The following is a 19,780-nucleotide window of genomic DNA, read 5'->3' on the forward strand; positions in this document are numbered from 1 at the left end:
GTGTCATGTACTACAACATCACAAATCAGAAAGGGAGATATTAAATTAAATCCTCAACACCTTCGCGCTTTACTCATGATTGACTTTGTTTTATTTTATCCGCAGCTGCCAGTGGGAGCATCCAGACGGTCCAACTGCTGTGTGAACTCAAAAGTCCCATCAACCTGAAAGATGCAGTATGTACTTTCATTATTACTTCTACTCTCTGTCTTTCCCAGGCTTATTTTTCCTGGCAGGATAGTGAGGGGCTCTGAAACAGGATGAAGACCACAGAAATGCTCCATTCAGTCTCATTCATATTGCTTATTCCCAGAGAGGAATGTGTTCAAGGAAGGATGATCACTGTTTGTACGCTTTGGATTTTCTTTAAGATTTACCCGTGTAGTGGTTCTTTGTTTGCAACAGGATGCTCTCTGTATTTCTCTGCTGTGAAATATTTTATTTCCCGACTATAGTTTTGTCTGCGTCCCCTTAAGTGCTTTTTAAGTTTGTAATTTAACTGCAGTCATCTCTCACAGCTGTAAATCTACAATCTGAAGGATCCCCATTAACTGACATTTCCTCTCATTTGTCGTCCTCCGTTTAAAGATTGATTGTACATTGTGTGTGCATGTGCATGAATGTATGAATGCGTGTGAGGTAGGGGGTCAGTGTACTGTGGGAACTCTGCTCTCAAGCCGCAGACATGTGGTCTCCATTGCAGTGATGCTCCATGCCTGTGGTTTTTACCCAACTGGGCTGTGTGAGCATGATATTTTGTGTGTGTGTGTGTGTGTGTAAGTAATAGAAAAAGAGAGCAAGTGAGAGAAAAGAAAAAGAGAATGTGTTGCCCATTTATTTCCCTTTTTATTATCACGCCACGGCTGGCCTGTTGGAGATAAACACAAACACACACACACACACACACACACAGAAACACAGTGGTCTCTTAGCCTACACCAAAGAAATTATATTTATTTCTAATTAAAATTTATTGCTGCCTCACACTTGTTTAAGCCTTTGACAAGTTGTATGTTGTGGCTTTGGAAACTGGTTCATGCTACCACTTTGTACCACTGGCTGTAAGGACTTTAAAGCTTAAGTATAGTGTTTCTGAAATCATGTTGCACTTGGAGCAGCCCCAACCAGCCTTTTTTTGTGACATTTACATGTGGTTTTCAAGCATGTCTTCCTGGTCAATCCAACAATTGTTAAGCATGTTTTTGTAGCTGAGAGACAGTGTTTTAGTGCTGTTTGCTGTTGACAGGAAAACAATATGTGATGTCACTCTCGTCAAACAGTGTTCATTTTTTCCAGCCATAACTATCTGCAAATGTGTGTGTGTGTGAGATGTGAGCAGGTCTGTCTGCTGTTAGCGGACATAAAGACTGAAAACCACAAAGTCGTCTGGAAAATATTCCTGTTTCAGTGCTGAGCAGAACATGCCAGCTTGTTAGTCTCGGGCATCCATCATGGCTGTAACAAATACCTATACGATGCAGAATGAAACTGTGGAACATCTGCCAGGTCTCACATACGCGGACAAAAAATGTTTAGAGAAAATCAAGTGAATGTAAACTTAAATTCTGCTCAGAGACAATGGTACTATGTAGCGTAAACGCTTCCTTATGTTCCTTATGCAGTTGGAAAGAAATATATTTCTCAGTTACTTAGAGAAACTCAGCCTTGACACAATTCAGACATGGCCTGGTTATTCTTTGGCATCCATGCATTTTGTTCAAGTGGGTTAAAGAGTCTTAGAAGACAACAAAAGAGACAATTTTGAATAAACATGATCCCATTTTCTTTACCCCAGAAGAGAGTCATGTCGCTGATGATATACAGACAACAATATGCAGAGTAGAGCCCCACTGATACTTGTTTTTTGAGGCTGATGCTGGTTTTGCTATATTTTTTAAAATCCCATAACAACGTATTTGCACATAGAAATTTGTTTAGTGGCACGGTGGTGCAGTAGTTAGCATTGTCACCTCACAACAGGATTCCTGGGGGAGCCCTTCAATGCAGAGTTTGCATGTTCTCCCTGTGTCAGCGTGGGTTTTCTCTGGGTACTTCAGCTTCTTCCCACAGTCTAAAGACATGCAGGTTAATTGATAACTCTAAATTGTCCGTAGGTGTGAATGTGAGTGTGAATGGTTGCCTGTCTCTATGTGTCATCCCTGTGATAGTCCTGTGACCTGTCCTGGGTGTACCCTGTCTCCCCATTGTCAGCTGGGATAGGCTCCAGCCCCTATCGATCTATCAGTCAAAATGTTACCAGTCATCTTAACTCAGCAGGGCTCAGGAGGAACGTCTTAACAAAAGTTTAACTCGGTACAGTTGCAGTGTGCTGTGGTCTGATTTGGAATCAAAGCCATGAGAGTCCTGCAAGACAAAATGACAGTATGCATGTGTGTTCTAGGCAGTATGGTAAAAGTTAAATTGGCATGAGTCAGTTCCAGGCTGGTCCAGTGGACATCCACATACCAAAAGTAGCTTGATGAGTGATTTTATAACTTTCCTCAGAAATGAAATACAAGTTGAGTGGTTTTCAGATGGAATTTTTAGCAATGATTTCCATCCTGGGAGTGAGGACCTCGTACAGAGTGGTGAGACACAATAGGAAAGAAGAAAAAGACATTTCTCTCACACAATTTTTCTTTATATTTTGCGCTTACTTTACCTTTTAGGGCTTCTTAGTGAAATGAAACAATCTGATCACTCTTTGTTTCAACAGTTCACAGCTCTTTGACATTTGCAGCATGTGAAGAGGGATCACAAATAGACATTGCTGCTTTTTATAAGGTCACGTGCTAAAAAGGTTGGGTTTATAGCAGCCTATTTCTCATTCAGCAGCACATGAAGTGATAGAACGAGCACAACAACCACTTTCATTTCCCCTCTCCCGTCAGTTTTTATGAGTAAGAGGTGGTATGAAAAAAAATGCCTTTCTAAAATAGCCTGTCACATGTTGTACTTATTAAATATACATTCACCAGGCTCTTATACATAGAAACACAAAGTATGTACAGTATTTGTGTCTATATTAGTAACCACGGAGAGAAGTTACAGTTTTAAAGCCAATTTCAGCTCCTCTAATCTGTGTTTTGGAGCCACTTTTGACAATTGAGTGTAATCCGCTTTAAACAGGGGCATGTTTGTGTGTGTGTTTGCGGTGATTGACAGGCCTCTGAAATGATCACACTTAGCTGTGATGCTTGCTGCTCCACGTCAGCTCTGCCCAGTCTTTACCTCGCTGCCCAAATTTGGTATTCTGGCTTTAAACTGACAAGATGACAGCAAGTTGTGAACGGAACTCAAATAACAAGTGTAGACAAACATTTATACACCTGCGCTCTTATATTCACCCACACAGACACTGAATCTATTACCCTGAGAAGAAAAACTATAATTCTGTCTTTTAGATTGCAGAGTAGGAGCAGTTCAGCAGAGACACAGACTGAGCAGAGCAGACACAGGGCTGTTAAAGTCTTCAGCAAAGCTCAGAGGAACCCACAACATAGTTTTGTTCTCTGTGGTGTGTGAAAGCTGGAGCCTTGTAATCTAAAACACAAAGCTATGCTGACAGACTTTACTTGTTTCTTGACATTCTTTCTTCTAGTTGTACGTGACTTCAGATTTATTTTTCCCTTGTTTAATCATTAATACATCATTCAATCAATCAGTCATTAATGAAAGATAAATCCAAAGTTAGGCTAATTAAACTTTGTATTATAGTTATTTTACTGTTCAACAAACATTTAAATGATAATAAGTAATGCTTACTAATTATAGGTAATAATATAATTTATGTAACAGTTGCTTTACAAAGTATTTAACAAGGTATTATATCAATCAGTTGCAACTTTATAATAGCGATCCAAATAATGTTAATAGATGGCTAACAAACCAACTACTTAACCACTAAAGTGTAATAAATATCTGGTCCAGTAATGTTAATAGATGTTTTACAAACAATTTTGTAAAGGTTTACAGATCACTTGTTGATCATTAGCAAATACTAACTATACTAACTAAGCCTATTTTCATTCACAGAGTGTCAAATACTGCCTCTTTAGTCCTGTTTCCACCAAACAATTTCGGTATGGTACCTTCTGAATAAAAAGTAACACTTCAGACATGGTACCTAGACCCTAGTGTTTCCACTGCAAACAGTACCCTTAAATGTGGGTGGGTTTGTTGTCACTAACTGCTCCTTCCAGCACTCACTGTATTTCCTCATTACTGGTGACACAGATGGAAGTCTGCACCTCGTTTATCGTTTAGACCTCTACATGTGATATTGACGCCAAATGCACCCATTAGCATCTTTATGAGAGGCATCGGACCTTCAGCTAACTCAGCTGTAAACTCACCTGAAGCAGTACCTGATGCTAAGAGCAACTGATGTAGCATAAAGAGCAAGAAAGTCTGCATAGTTTGGGAGTTAGGTGTGTGTAGTCTGTGATTTTAGACAGCATGCTGGCATCATGGAAGCAAAAGAGGCGTGACACGCGTGACATTTAGTGCAACAGCATGTGCCCCTCGTGTAACATGTAACATGTGTGAGCAGAGCTTTATGAACAAAAACAACGGCATAATGGGGCAAGAACATTCATTTAACTTCTCTGTTATACGGCAGCTGATCTCGTCCTCTGGAGTTCCTGGACCTCATTGTTTTTCTAATTTGCGGGCATTTTTGGCTGTTGTTCGTATTTGAGTTAGCTGCAAACTGCTATCAGCTCCTTTTAAAGTCTCCCACAGGAGGTAGCAGCTAAAACACGTAATCTGTGCTGCCCATGATCCTGTTCTGCAGGGCGTTCCGTTTATACAGACATTGCATAATTACGCATTTTACCTTTTATACAGAATGGCGAGGCAGCATAATGGCATGAAATCCCCGCCTTGAAGAGGCAGTGTAAAAGGGGCTATAGACACGATAAAGGGTGTCCTGTCCATTCCTATGAGACACTGAGGGTTGTGACAAAGTGCCTGTATTGGATGACCAGGGAATGAGAACAGGTTGAAGTGTTATAATGTCTGCAAGAATAAACTATAAATAGTTAACTAATTTAATCAGAATCATTGTTATTGTTACTAATAATTAGATGATAAATTATAATTTTATTGTTTGTCATCTGCAAAATAACTTAAAGTTGAATTAACTAATAATTTACCATTTACTAATGACGGATATTATAAAATGTTAACATCTATTCATACAGTTTTGATATTGAGTATTGAGTTTTCTAATGTCATCTTAGTGGAGAGGATGTTTGGGCAGCGGCTCCCATCAGTCTGTACACCGCCCTCCACAAGCCCAGCCAGTCAAATGTTTAGTTTAGATCGAGGTCAAAGATGGTTAAGTTTAGGTTAAATGTCATGCTTGGGGTTAGGATCTGTCAACCCGGGTGAAAAATGTGGGATTACGTTGGATATAATACTGCCTCAGTTGCCCAACTCAGGGCAACTTTACTGAGTCAGCCCATTCATTTAGAACAGCGAATATATCATTTCAGGGATTTTCCCCAAATCTACGCCTCTCCAGAAACTGGAACAGCTTTGACTTTCCTGTTTCTGTGCTGGGAAATTCATTTAGGAGACATTTCTCTCCTTTTTCACACGGATCTGAGATTTCTCTCACCACACAGACACTTAGGATACTTCATGTAGACCCACGTCCTAATGTCACATGTGATAAGTTATGTGTATTGTGTTAGTTTGTGGTCCCTCCATAGGATGATTTAAGTCATATCTAATGTTTATAATGTCTGTTTGTCCAAAAGGACGGGCTCACCCCTTTGCTGCTGTCAGCCAAACACGGTCATGCTGAGGTGTGCAGCGCTTTGCTGGACTGTGGTGCTGAAATCAACACTTCCGACAACAGTGGCAGGTACAAAAACGGTCAAGGCACACACTTGGAATTAACACAAAAGAAATTAAAAAATGAGCAGTGATGACTGAATAAAGTAGGGCTGTATTGAATGTCTTTTTTTGTGTGTTGCCTGATCTTAACTGCAACTGTACAGAAATACCAGGTTTAAAGAGAATGAATAGACATTAGACTTAGTCCCAGATAAAAGACACTTGTGTTTCTGGATGATGGATAGATGTTGCGTTGGTGATCATTATTTGTTCTGTTTGTGTTGCAGGACAGCCTTGATGCTGGTCAGCGAGTCCAACGCTGTTTCAGTTCTTGAAGTCTTGGTTCAGCGAGGAGCAGATCTGTCGGCTGTAGATTCACAAGGCCATGATGTCTTACACTACGCCAAGCTGTCAGGCAACACTGAGGTCAAAACTGCCCTCACTGCTGCCCTGAACAGACAACAGGTCCCAGGTAAGACTTATGCTAAGTCACATAAACACACTCACTGTGTGATCATGGAGGCAGCAGAGGGTGAGTGTTAGTGTGTATCTTCACTATTTGGACAGTATTATTTATGACCAAAAGCCCACACACTTGTTTTATGACTTCAGGACATTGCATTGACTCACATTATTTCTCTGGAGACTTACTCAGAGCTTCACCACCCTAAGCCTGATCTCAGAGCCTAACTCAAACATTCACCAAAAAATGTGTGAATATTTAATGGTTGATCTTGTGAGGATTTCTCTGCCCCAGATGAGAGTCGAGTCCCCATAATGCCTCTTTTTAGATCTTTGTCCCCCCAATATGATCACCAGTACATGCATACACATGTATTGCCACTGTGTGGTGGAGAGTTGTACTGCTCTGGTTTCAACAGAAAGTCAACACTGACATCTGGAGGAGGTCTCCTGCTAGTGTTTTTTTTTTTTTTTCCCCTTCCAGTTTTTGGTGTAGGCTCTTCTGGTTGTGTGACAGGGTTCTCATGGTACATTGAAAGAGCTTGTGAATGTACATGAAAAAAAAATCGAAAAAATGCACTTGAATTAAGGTTAAAAAAAACAAAAAAAAAAAACAACCTTCATTCAAAAAACATGGCTACCAACTTTATAAAATGCTTGCTTGACTCCTGTCCACTCTCTTACACCCTTATGAAGACCTTAGGGTCGAAACCAGTTGGTGCTTTAATCTAAGCAGACATTTTTTTTTAATAAAGGCTTTTTAACTCAAGCCTTTCTCTCTCTTTTTAATTGTTGTCTGTGAGCTTGTGAGTCTCAGTTTGTAATAGTAATCAAAGTTTGGTGTGTTTGGGCCTTGAATTTGAGGGCTTTGGGCCTGGAAAGTCCTTGAATTTGATGTTTAAGTAGGTGTGGAAACCCTGCTATGAATGTGATGTCACCTGTAGTAAAAAGCGTAAAACCTCTAAAGAGAAAGCTTTAATCATCACTTCATTTTGTTTGTGTCCATTTTTTGATGTTCTTTCCACCTCCTTTGACAGATGCGAAGTCTCCTAGAAGTCCCCAGGTAACACACCAGCCTTGTTTTTCATACATTTCTTTGGAGGTCTTCACAAACAGTCAATCAAAGTTACTATAACACTTGAACTTATACCAGCCAATTAACCATTGATAGTAAGTTTAAATTTGTTTTTAGGACTTCATAGTGAGAAAAGAAAATTAAGCCAAAACTTTTTACTGTGTATCTACAACTCATGGATTGTAGTTTAGTATCAGCTTTTCTTATGTGTCAAAAATCTTTTGGTTTGTTTTTGGAAAACAAAATTGAAGTCCTAGTGTAGCGCTCATTGATTGACCCTCCTCTTACTAACCAGCACTGAATCCCTCCTTTCTTTTTCTCTCTTTCCATTGCCTTTCTTCTCTGTCTCTTTGCTGGCTCCTCAGCATGATCAAGTAGCTAAACTAAGTGATGAACGGATCACAACTCCCAAAAAACGAAAAGCACCTCCACCTCCTATTAGCCCACTGCAGGTAAATGCATGTCTCTCTTTGTATCTGTCTGCTTGTACCAGTATGCCACCCTTTATATTAATGCATGTCTGCAGTGTATTCATAAAATGAGAAGTCAGACCTGTATGTGTCTGTTCTGCTGACACTTTATCTGTTATATTATTGTTCTGTCCCGCCAGAGTATAACAAAGTATTTTACTCATTTAGTATGTTCATTTAATGTATGTACTAATCTGCCTTTTGTTTTCCAGAGTTTGGGATTTAAAAAATGTTCTTCAAACATCTAGGGCACTTGTTATACTGTATGGGACACTAACATTTTGAATCTTCATTACTGGGGGGTTTTGTACCAACAGATTATAAACACACTGCACTCATATTTTAAAAGATTCTTCAGAACAAATGCTTAATTTTCTCAAACCAAATCATTACAAGGGTTTAAGAGGGAAAGGAATTGAAAAAATAATCAACTTCATCCTTCTTCAGAGCTCTGGACCCTCCTCTCCTTCAGTCCTCACCTCCGCTGGGACCCCTGTATCCAACAAAAGTGATACTCCCAAAAGATTCAACTACAAGGTAATAAAGTAACAAAAGTCAACATGTGAGGGGTAACGTAGAGCAAGCAGGTCATTATTGTGATATGAACCCCGACAGGGTGATGCAGGACTTTGTAAGTAAAAAATAAAAGCTAAATATAACAATAAATAGACAGAGTGGCAGAATTTACATTATTCTATCGATCAAGAGTATCAGATAGTTCAGTTGTTATATACAGATATTGCACGAGTGATGACATTATGGTAAAAACTTTAACTTACATATGAAATGATACACGAGAAATGAAAAGGTGTAAATACACAATTAAGTATAAATTATATTTATAAGTAGGTTACATCTCAATTTACAGTTAGACATGAAAATCAGACAACAAAAAATTTTAAGAAAACAGATATAAAAAGTACACTACATTGTGAGGTTAACCGCTCTTTAAAAATATTAAATATAAGTATTTGTAAAATAAGAACAGGTGGAAAGCAGCATAATCATCTCTGATAAAAACAGCACCGGACATTTTCCTGTATTATTTAATAAATGTTAACTTAGTCTTCAGGTGTGAGATGGTGGTTGAAAACATGCGACATGCCTAATTTCCACTCCAGAGGGAGACATTTTGTACATGATTAACTTAGTATTCATGATATAGTAGCATCTTGTGTGCTGATGATGTGCTAAATTCTTGCCTCCAACGTTTCATTCCCTTTCCCCTCTCACCTTTACTCTTTGTCCTCCCTGTCCATCTTTCGCTCTTGTCCCCGCCCACACCCTTTTCCCGCCACTCCTCCTTTTTCTCATTTCGAAGGAGGATGAGTTTAGAGGAACGGCGCTGAGAGAGGAGGTTGAGAAGCTCCATGAGGAGAGAAACATGTTGCTGGAGACAATCGAAGACCTGAAGCAGTCGGTGGAGCAGACGGTGACTGGTCCTGAACTGGATACAAAGGTGACTAATGACTGTATTTATGTTACAGATGAGCACATTTATAAACAGATGTGGTGACTAACTGTATCAGTGACTGACATCAGAGCTTTAGTTTATAGAGTAGAGCACAACACATGCATTGAATATACTTAATGTGTAAAATTATTGTTAATAAATCACCAGGTAAAATGTCTTTGTATTTGGATGAAGATAATTTAAAAGGTTTTGGGCTGGATATAGAGATATTTTTACTTTTCTTAATTTAGTTTTTTCTATGTATCGTCAGTCTTTCTGGTTGTTAAAATGTGTAAATCAATACGGCTTTGTCAATGTAATTCTACACTCTGACAACAGCTGCATACTGCTGAACCTTTTCACCTTGGGCATTCTTGGAGGAAGTCTAACCTAAGCTTTAGACGTGTCACAACCCGTTTTGTTTTTCAGGAGGTAGCAAGTGGTCTTAAACATTACTTTTCTGTCTGTGTGCTTCTGCCTGCGAATGTATGTGTTGACAGGTCGAGCAGACTTTTACAGCATCTGCAGCTCTGGTTTCTGTTCTGCAAGCCAAGATTAATGCTCTTACTCTGGAGAATCAGCAACTTGCAAGCAAACTCAAGGTATGTAAGCCATTCATTCACGCTCATGAGTTAACCATAAACCAATGAATGAACGCACTCAAGGTGAGGGCAGCATACTATATACATAAGCTAAGCAAATGCTGCACAAATGCTTAATGTGAGTGACAGAGAACCTAAACTATAGCAAAAATTCATTTAAGACTTTCTAATGTTCTGTTTCTATGTAAATGTAACAAGGCAATGTACAAATAATGTAGTTACTATATATCAGAATTGCAAAAAAATACATAAAAGTACCATTATAAGGAAAATAAAATACAAGGTAGGTACTAGGCTTGGGCTGTATGATTTTTGGGCTGTCTTGGTTAGTCAATGTTTGTTAGATGTGAAAATATACTGGCCCCAAATGCTGCTTTTCCCCGCTGGCTTTTTACTAGTCATGTAACTAGGGATGTCAGTGGTTATCTGTAAAGAATATTTGAGTGGGAATGAATGCCAGACTACAGGTTACTTTGCTACTCTTTAGTTTACTGCAGTGCACACTATACGGGTCTGGTGCAAGCTAGCTAGCAGTGCTGCTCATTCTGCACTTAACTCTAGTAATGCTGTCCCGACCAAACAGAGTTGTGAAAACATTTTGCCCACCCTCCAGTCTCCCCCAGGTCCCCCCTGTAAGTAAACGAATCAATTTTGAGCCACAAACCCCCTTTAGCATTGTTAACCACCAGCTTCTCTGTCAGCACTGCTAGTGGTGCTAACATAGCTAACAATGCTAAAGGGTTGTTGTGGCTCAAAATGAAGCCATTTACTCACTGGGGCTACCTGGGAGGGGACCGGAGGGTGGCCACCATGTTTCCGCAGCAATGCCATCCAGCATTATCATGAGTAAGCAGCACCGCTAGCTCCCACCCAACCGGTGGTGTGCAGTGTAGAGCAGGCAAGGTCAGCGGGCACTGTGTTTCCGCGTGTTAACGCAGCTAGTTGCCTGTCTGTCTGTCAGCAAAGCAAACAAAATAAAATATTACCATGTCAAATGGATAGCTCTTTGAAAAGCATTGCTAAAGCTCACTAAATCAGTGGAACACTGAACTATAACATAAGGCCTTGTTTTCAATGTCGTTTTTGTGTTTTTTTCTTTAAAATGAACCAGTAAGTTACCAATTAATGGGCATTGCACTTTAAAAGCAAAATTAACTGAAACTGACCTCCCTGTAACGTTATCCACACCACTTGCAGTAGCTGTCTTCCTCAGCTCAGCTGCCTGTTCAATCAGTAAAGACTGACCTCTGGTGGCACGGGCTGTGCACTGCATCACCTCAGAATCTCTGTATCAGTTTAATAGAAAGAGAAGCATCTATACTTTTGACAGCAGTGAAAATCATACCATTGACATTTCTTTATACCCTGATATACCAAAATACCGCTCAAGCCTAATAGGTACAAATCTTTAACTTTGTCTTAATTAAAGCAGTACTCACATGCCCACATGTACATTTAAAGACTTATTGGTCACTGTAATCATCTCTCATGTCCATACTGGCTTTGAAGAGATCCCCTTCTAATGCGATTCAAGTGTAAGTGATGGGGGGAACAAATCCAGTCCTTGTACTTGTTGTTTTCTTGATTAATCGCTTATTAAATGTCAGAACATAGTGAAGAAAAAGTTAAAATTTCCATAACTTGTTTTCTATTCAACTGACAAGACAAAACCCAAAGATATTCCATTTACTATCATACGAGAAACATACATTTCTGCTTGAAAAATTACAAAATGACAATAGTTGCCAACTAATTTTCTGTCACTTAGTTGATTGTCACAGCTCTACAAGTGTCTATAATGAAAAAGCAAAAAACAATCACATAAAAAATGATAGCCATGAAGGTGTAATCCATGATCCAATATTTAAGCAAATTAAACCTAACCCATCATAAAAATAGCAGAAATTTAATAATAATAAACTTTATTTCTATAGTCTTTTTCTGAACCAGAGTTTAAGTGCTTCACAATACAATAGCCTGCAATTTAAGACAAAGAAATAAAGGAGCATAATTCACAGAAAAGCAATTAGTTGAAACTATCAAACTAGTTGATTTACAGAAAATTGGTTGGCAACTATTTTAAAAATCAATTAATCACTTGAGTAATTTCTGTAAGTGAAAATGACAAACGGAATGTGAGAATTTGCTGCTTTTCTTGTTCCTCTATGTAATGAGACACTTTAAAACACAAAATTTTAACCCGTACAAGTGGTCGGTGCTTTGTTAGTGAGATTTCTATTTTTGAATCCCTCACCTTGCAGAAACATCCTTCCGTCCAAGGAAGTGAGGACACCAGTCGTCCAAACAGCATGGCCTCCAACTCCTCCTTCCACTCCACCCAGGATGAGTTTGAGTCACTGCCACAAGTGGAAAAGGAAGATGGTCCAGGTGGTGTTTCTGTCAGACGAGAGGAAGAAGAGAGTGAAGGAGGAAGCAAAGACGAGATCAGACTGTTGAGACAAGCGCTAGAGAGCGTTCAGGTGAAACTGCTAGAAACCAGGAAGGAAAACCGCTCACTTCAGGCCCAGCTGAAACCTGAACTAGGCAGAGAAAGGGAGGAGGATGGAAGCGTGAGGGAGAAAGGAAGAGAGGAAGAGTTGATGGAGAGTCTTGCAGAGCTTCAGGCGAAGCTGACAGACACTCAGGAGAGATACCACCAAGCTGTGGAGGAGGTGGAGGATCTGAGGGTGCGGATTGGAAAGGGAGAAGGTGAGCTGACAGAAAAACAGGAGGTCCAGAGACTTACATCATCTGCACTTGAAAACGAAGTAAAACAGTTGAGGGCCCTGCTCGCCCAATCTGGATCTGAGCAAGAGAACGCAGCTCAACGCATCAGACAGCTGGAGGAGGCGCTGAGGAGGGTGGAGGAGGAAAGACGGAGTGTCAAGGAGAAAGAACAGAGGACTGCACAAATTGAGGAGCTGTACAAGGAGGCACAAGAGGAGATTAGGATGCTCCAGGTGAGTATGGGCCTCTTTTTTCTTTCTCTTGGACTGAAATGGGACTTCACTGATTTTACACACCAAAGTCTGAACAACTGCAAATTAAGGCTGGGCCAAAAATTATTTTGTGATATTTTTAGGCTCTATCACGATACACTTTATAGATCTAGACACTACCAAGATACATTACTAAATAAAGTACTGTTACAATAAAGTTTAATAAAGTACTGTAATAACGTTAAAATATATCCTGTTACACTATAGTTTAATAAAGTACTGTTGTAATGAAATAAATCAAAGTGGAACCACTGGTGCTCTTATTCTGAAGCACCCAGCTTGCCTTGGGCTGAAAGGTGTTGATGTTTTGCTGTGAGCTTCAAGCTTCCACTCTACACTTGGGTTGCACTGCAGGTAATTTAGGCACCGTGTTTTGACAAGGAAGAAATATGTGTGGAATAAAAACGACATATCTCTGTTTCTGCTGCATTGCCTTTGATACCTATTTTTTCTATTCATTATTATTTTGTCTTACTGTACTTCACTTACTTGAGTTAAATTAAGTATTACATTTTGTCTCATTAATTTGTCCCTTCCTGTTGTTTAGGAGGCTCTGAGAGGCACAGTGCCAGTTGAAGCTGCAGCCAAAGACTTTGAGGAGATGAAGGCTGAGCTAAACGAGGTAATCGCAGGGCTGCAGCGCCGCTTGCTGGAACTCTCACACTCCTACAGTGAAACCAAGAGTCAGCTAAGTGCTGCACAGAAGCAGCTGGCTGAGAGCAGCGCAGCCTCATCTCCCTCCTCAGAGCAGCAGCAGCTAAACAGCAAGCTGGAGGAGCTGCAGACATCACTAGCTGAGACAGAGAAGAAGCTCGCAGCTGCTCAAGAGGAGATTTCACTCCTGAAGCAGGAGGCAGAAGCTCAGGCACAGAGCTCCGTGTCCCTCGCTGACCACACTCAGGTGATGTCATCTCTGGGAAATGCCATCAAAGAGTTGGAGAGCCAGACAGAGGCCCTGAAAGAGCAGCTACACCAGAAAGTCTTGCAGGTGGAGGCTCTTCAGAGCAGGTGAGGAGGAAAACTGTGATGTCACTTGCAGTTTATAGATGCATCTTAGACTATAACTAGAGGCCTTTATGCTAGTTTGTACTCCTACTCCACTACGTTAACGAGGAAAACATCGCACATAACTCGTTTACATTCCAGTGTGTGGAGGCTAAAAGGCTAGATTAATATGAAAACAATTTCTCCTACTGAAGTGAAGGGTTTATCAAGGTCACCATGGGATTCTTGTGTCTATTTCACCAAAAGGCTGACAGCAGAGAAAGATGTTACCTCAGATGATTCAGTCTCCCGTGTGGAACTCGAGACAGCACGAGAGCAGCTGGAGGGTGAGGTGAACCACCTGACGCAGCTCCTCCAGGAGGCCCTCAGGAAGCAGGACGAGATGGCTCTGGAAGCTGCTGATGCATGGCAGAAGGTGAGAGGGAGGAGGAGCCCCAGAAGAGGATAAAAACCAACCTTTAAATGTTGACTGTTAGTCTTTCCATACAGTGCATTTCTTAAAACTTACCTATCTTCTAGGCACGGGATAATCGAGCAGAGCGGGAGGCCCTGCAGGAGCTGGTGATGTCCAGGGAGAAGGAGAACCAAACTCTCACCACGAGGCTGGCTGAGGCCCAGGATGCTGTGTCTCAGCTGAAACAGCTGGTGGAGAACCACACTGCCTCAGAGAGAGAGAAGAACAAGAGGGTCAGTAATCATCTGGTTGACACTTCAGAACCACATCACACTACACAACATTTTTGTCCTGCAGTCACTGTGTCAGATTACATGATGGTGAAGTCATAAAATTGTGCCGTGACTTGGCCGACAGACAGGACACACTACACGATAGTCCACACCAATCATCCCCAACATGTGTGATGTCATCAGGTTATTCTTGTCCTATTTTTATTATTATTACTATTATTTTAGTCACTGTTTCTGTTCATGTGCCAGCCGAAATGTTATTGTAGTAACATAAAAAGCACCACCAGATGGCAGGAGCTACACTTGAACTTAAATTAAAACCCTGTTCTAACTTTGGTTGAGAGAATCCCTTCATTTTATAAAACAGGCTTTTATTGTGAAACATTTGTAAGAACTTGTTGTGGAGGATTCAGTGACTTGCATGTTTGCATGTGGTACTTCAAATGTAGCTCCTGCCATCTGGTGGTGCTTTTTACGTTACTACAATAACATTTCAGCTGGCATGTGAACACCCACAATTAGGGCTGGGCGGTTTTCGCGGTGACGGTAACTTACCGCAGTAAACATGAGCCATGGTACTGCTTTTGTGGTTACCGTCATACTGCAGTACTCCAGCTACAGCAGCAGAACGGGGCCCGGCCTGCCTCACGCACCTCCTTCGCTACATGATGGAGGTGGCCTGGCCGACCACACCAAAGCCGGGCCCGGGAGCTGCTGGCCCTCCCTCTTCCCTCTAACGTTTATACATACTATATAACGTTTAATACACAATAATAGATGGATTAGCAACCCTTTTACTTCTGACGATAAATAGGTTCCATCCTAGACTTGTATGGCTTTTTAAATTGTTTTATTTAAGGTGTAAAAAAAGAAAGAGAGAAGACGATAACACGATATCATACCGTCACCGCATCCCCCCAAAATAATACCGTGATATTGATTTTAGGCCATACGGCCCAGCCCTATCCACAATCGCCTAATGTGACATAGTGACTGTCGGAACAGACAAAAATGTCGTGTAGTCTGAACCAGGCATTAGAAATTGGTTGTGATGTATTTTTAGACACTGGTCAACCTAAACCCGAGACAGTCCAATCAGGGCTCTGTTATCAAGCTGTAAATGAATTGTTTCATTACCTGCATGTTTTATGTTTTCCCCCTTCAGATAGATGACCTGTCACGGGAGGTTGGAAAGCTGAGGGACGCCTTAAACAGCCTATCACAGCTCTCCTACAGCTCTGGTTCTCCCTCCAAGAGACAGCAGCAAAGCCAGCAGCTGGAGACATTGCAGCAACAAATCAAACAACTGCAGTACCAGCTAGCTGTAAGATTGGATCAACATATATTTTTTTAGATAGAACACTCAATAATTCCCATTTTAAAACACACAAGCAAACTGTGCTTTGAGTGCTTAAAAGTGAAGGTGAAAAAATTTGTATTTACCTCATGTTGTCTGTGCAGGAGTCAAAGAAGCAGCACCATGAGATCGTGTCAGTCTACAGGATGCACCTCCTCTATGCTGTCCAGGTAAATACATCCACGTGATTGCCTAAAGAGTGAAAGTTAAAGGTTAAGTTTTGTAACCTGGACCCTATTTTAACATGTTTTAGTGTCTAAGGAACAACAATTTTTGAAAATGGTCCAATATTGAACAAGACACAGTGTCTGTAGGTCCTTAAAAGTCTTTATTTAATGGCTTTTAAGGCCTTATTGTTGTAACATTGAATTTAAGACATTTAGTCTTAAAGGAGCTATATGTAAGAAATCTAAAGCAAATAGTCATAAAATCCTCCTAATATGTCACAGAGACTAAGGAATAATGTTCATATAACATACTGATCTCACCGACAACAATAGTACAGCCAGAATATTTGCATCTAAAAAAAATTTTTACGGTCCGCAAATCATGTTTATGTTTTGAATTTGTGTTTTGGCCTGTTGCGCCACCCACCGCCGTCTATCAGTCACGCAGTCAGTAGAGTCTCAGCATCAGTTACAGTTACGACTGAGCTACAGCAGCACGGCAAGCAGCATTAGCAGTGTCCCAGTACATAGCATTAGCAGTCTCCTCAGCTGTATCCCGGCAGCAGCGTTAGCAGCAGAGAAGCCGGACTTGCTCGAACGGTCTGCTGGAAAATCGAAGATCAAGGACGCGGCAACACGGCCCTGCCACGGCAGCTGCCCATGGGCTAACAAATCAGTCTCCAGCGTGCCGCTGTCCAGCAACCTCGAATCTGTAGGGGAGGGGGGGCGGACACGACTTGCGGCAGTATTTTGAATTTGAGTGCAGTAACTGTTTTGGCCACATTCTTACATACAGCGCCTTTAAATTTGAATTTGTGAAGTCTTTACTACTACATTACAAATCATTCAAAAACTATAATACTGTCAATTTACTTCATACTTGCACTCATCTGTTGTCTAAATATAGATTGACTTAACTCACTCTAATAACCATATTCCTACATAACACTCACCTCTGTACAAGACCACATATATACTACTTGCCTGCAATGCTTAAAGTAAAACATGATTTGTCCAAAAATCTGTCCTAAATTTGGTGAAAAGGTGTCTTGAACGGGTCTTAAAAAGCATTAAATTTAACTGTCTGATACCTGTAAAAACCTTGCAAGAGCACTGCAGAGGCCTGTAAGTTTTTCACTTCAAATTTTAAAGGAGTGGTTGTGGTATCTAACCATGCAGACAGTATTGGGTTAAATTTTTGTCCTCCATCCCAATACAATGAAGGTGAGTGGCAATGTATTTGAGGAGCTCACAAAGACAGAAAATGTCTTTTTAAAATACTCTACAGCATATGGGATAATCCCTTTGGTAGAAATTAGTTCCGGTGGAAGGGGTTTACAGTGAGATCTGTTAATGTTCACTACAAACAATTACATCCACCTTCATTTTACTGGTGTGGCAGCAGAAGACATCTTAAAGCCTGGACAAACCAACTGAAAAGTGTTTTTTTTTTTTTTGTGTGTGCCCTCAGGGTCAGATGGACGAGGATGTTCAGAAAGCCTTAAAGCAGATCCTGATGATGTGCAAGGTGCCAAGCCAAGCCAAGGAGGCCTGCTAAGACACGCTAGGCCTGGTTTCCCAAAAGCATGTTGTGAACGAAACTGAAGTGAACTGCTGCTGTCACTACACGTTCTGTCGTCACAGTTCACACGTTGCTTGTGCTGATTACAAGTAAGGCCAACTTATGGTGCCTCTGGATGAACCTTAAGTATTTGTTGATGAGGAGTAGGTTTACAATCATGTTCATTGCCTTTGCTAATGTCAGGACCAAGTAAGATCCAAAGGTCATCAATGTTATGATGGAAGATGTTTTTGGGAAACCTCAGCCAGTTGACCGTTCACATGAATAAATGAACCAAGTGGTTCCAGCCAAACTTATAATCTCAGTATGTGCATGTTAACACTACACTGTCAATGTGCAGTAACCTTAAATCACATGCAGTTGGACAAGCGTGAAACATACATGTATGTGCGCACTAATCGGTCCACTGAAAACAGTGCGTTTGATGTGGTTTGTTTCTGTTACAATGTGCGCTTAGAGAAATAAAAGACTTGCTGCTGTTGGTAGTATCTATTTTATGATACAACAGTGTTAGTATTATTTTACTTGTTGTCTAAAGGTTTCATAGTGGTCGACATTTTCTCGATGCAATCTAAATTATTTGTGCCCTCTCAACAATGCATGCTCAACGCCAGCCCAAATATTGCATAGAAATGTTTTTCTGGCCGCACTTCTATGAAGAAAATGCATGATACTGTTTGTACTGCTATTTTCCTATCAGCACAAAAATTTATAAAAATGTATTTTGCAGAATTGTATTACCATGCCATGTTTTCTAAGATACTGTACTTTAATGAAGAGGTTTGATAGCTGTATTTTTGATGGCCTTGTTTTGTGTTATGTGTGAATGAAATTCCTTTTCCCCTGATTATAACAACGCACTAATTGGTCTAGTGACACCTGAATTAGCTTCCTGTTATTCTGTATTAAAAAATATCAGTTGTAACAAATGCCCAGCAGTATGGGCTCAATATTTTTGTCTTTGACTCAGTGGATAGTAAGTTAGGAGGGAAGATTTTTACATTTCTCTCCTCTTGTCTAATCTTACATTTTGGTCTTTTGTTTAGAAATTCCTTACTTGAAAAGCATGCAAAATGTGTTGGCTGAAAGCAAATGGTTGAGTGTGCCGTCACACGTCTGTCTGCAGTACTTTCACCTGAGAATTACCATCAAATATCACAGTTGTTGTAGATGCCAATTTCAGCAGGCTTCCTTATTAATTTATTTACATTTACCAGGAATGTTTTTTTCTGTCTCTCTACTTGTGATACTCCCATCTCTCTTTCAGTGTTTCTTTGTAGGTACGGATTTACACTGTACAGAATACATTTTAAATGCATTTCTCTGTCCTCTACAGGCGTCTGAACTGTTGTCACATCACACTCCTTTGCCTTAGTACTGTACTCAGAGCCATACGCACTTAGATAATCACCCTTCTGTACAAAGTCTGAGATTATTGACAACACACACCCAACACTAACGCTGATAAACTTGACTGACTGAAGCTACCACCCTCGTCTCTCACTCAGGAACTTTTGTACTGAACATGATTCACACCTGACTGAGCTTTGTTAGACCCTGAGTAGAGCTTTGGCTTTATATCATAGGTTGTAGAACATCATCAATGTCTCTCCCTTTCTCTCTAGGCCTTGACTGAAATGTTTTGTAACAAGAAAGGGAAAAGACAGAAACAGCTCTTCTGTTGGTTGTTTCCTCTCTAACGGTTTTGTAGTGACATGAAAAAAATGCTCGTTTGCCAACTGCTTTTTGCCCACATTAATAAATTTTCAAGATACTGTACCAGCGTGTCTCAGTTTTGGTTTTCCTCTTATCAAAACATATGGAAATGGCCTCATTATTGTAAGAAACGTAACATTAATTAATTTGAAACCGTAATGGGACGGTTCACCCAAAATCAAAAAATGTTTTTTTTCCATTTCCCTGTAGTGCTGTTTATCAGTCTAGATTGTTTGGGTGTGAGTTACAGAGTGTTGGAGATATCGGCCGTAGAGATGTCTGCCTTCTCTTGAATATAATGGAACTAGATGGCACTCAGCTTGTGGTGCTCAAGGCACCCTAAAAAATACATTTGGAAAAA

At 40.4% G+C, this 19,780-nt stretch overlaps 1 protein-coding gene across 2 annotated transcripts in view; it reads left to right on the forward strand.

Moving 5' to 3' along the window:
• The window catches only part of rai14 (retinoic acid induced 14), a 49,872-nt gene extending 30,390 nt beyond the window's left edge, over positions 1–19,482 (forward strand). Inside the window, exons 7-21 of one of the 2 annotated variants that reach the window (XM_033646760.2) lie at positions 106–176; positions 5,766–5,872; positions 6,132–6,316; positions 7,344–7,369; positions 7,747–7,833; positions 8,299–8,388; positions 9,173–9,310; positions 9,805–9,906; positions 12,168–12,866; positions 13,453–13,913; positions 14,157–14,325; positions 14,430–14,597; positions 15,763–15,921; positions 16,059–16,124; positions 17,593–19,482. In XM_033646760.2, the coding sequence (XP_033502651.1) occupies positions 106–176; positions 5,766–5,872; positions 6,132–6,316; positions 7,344–7,369; positions 7,747–7,833; positions 8,299–8,388; positions 9,173–9,310; positions 9,805–9,906; positions 12,168–12,866; positions 13,453–13,913; positions 14,157–14,325; positions 14,430–14,597; positions 15,763–15,921; positions 16,059–16,124; positions 17,593–17,679 (2,615 nt within the window). In that variant the 3' untranslated portion in view covers positions 17,680–19,482. The remainder of the gene's footprint in view (positions 1–105; positions 177–5,765; positions 5,873–6,131; positions 6,317–7,343; positions 7,370–7,746; positions 7,834–8,298; positions 8,389–9,172; positions 9,311–9,804; positions 9,907–12,167; positions 12,867–13,452; positions 13,914–14,156; positions 14,326–14,429; positions 14,598–15,762; positions 15,922–16,058; positions 16,125–17,592) is intronic. The other variant, XM_033646761.2, reaches the window with a different exon arrangement.
• The last annotated feature ends 298 nt before the right edge of the window (positions 19,483–19,780 follow it).

This window comes from Epinephelus lanceolatus, chromosome 19 (genome assembly GCF_041903045.1).
Source record: "Epinephelus lanceolatus isolate andai-2023 chromosome 19, ASM4190304v1, whole genome shotgun sequence".
Lineage (NCBI taxonomy): Eukaryota > Metazoa > Chordata > Actinopteri > Perciformes > Serranidae > Epinephelus > Epinephelus lanceolatus.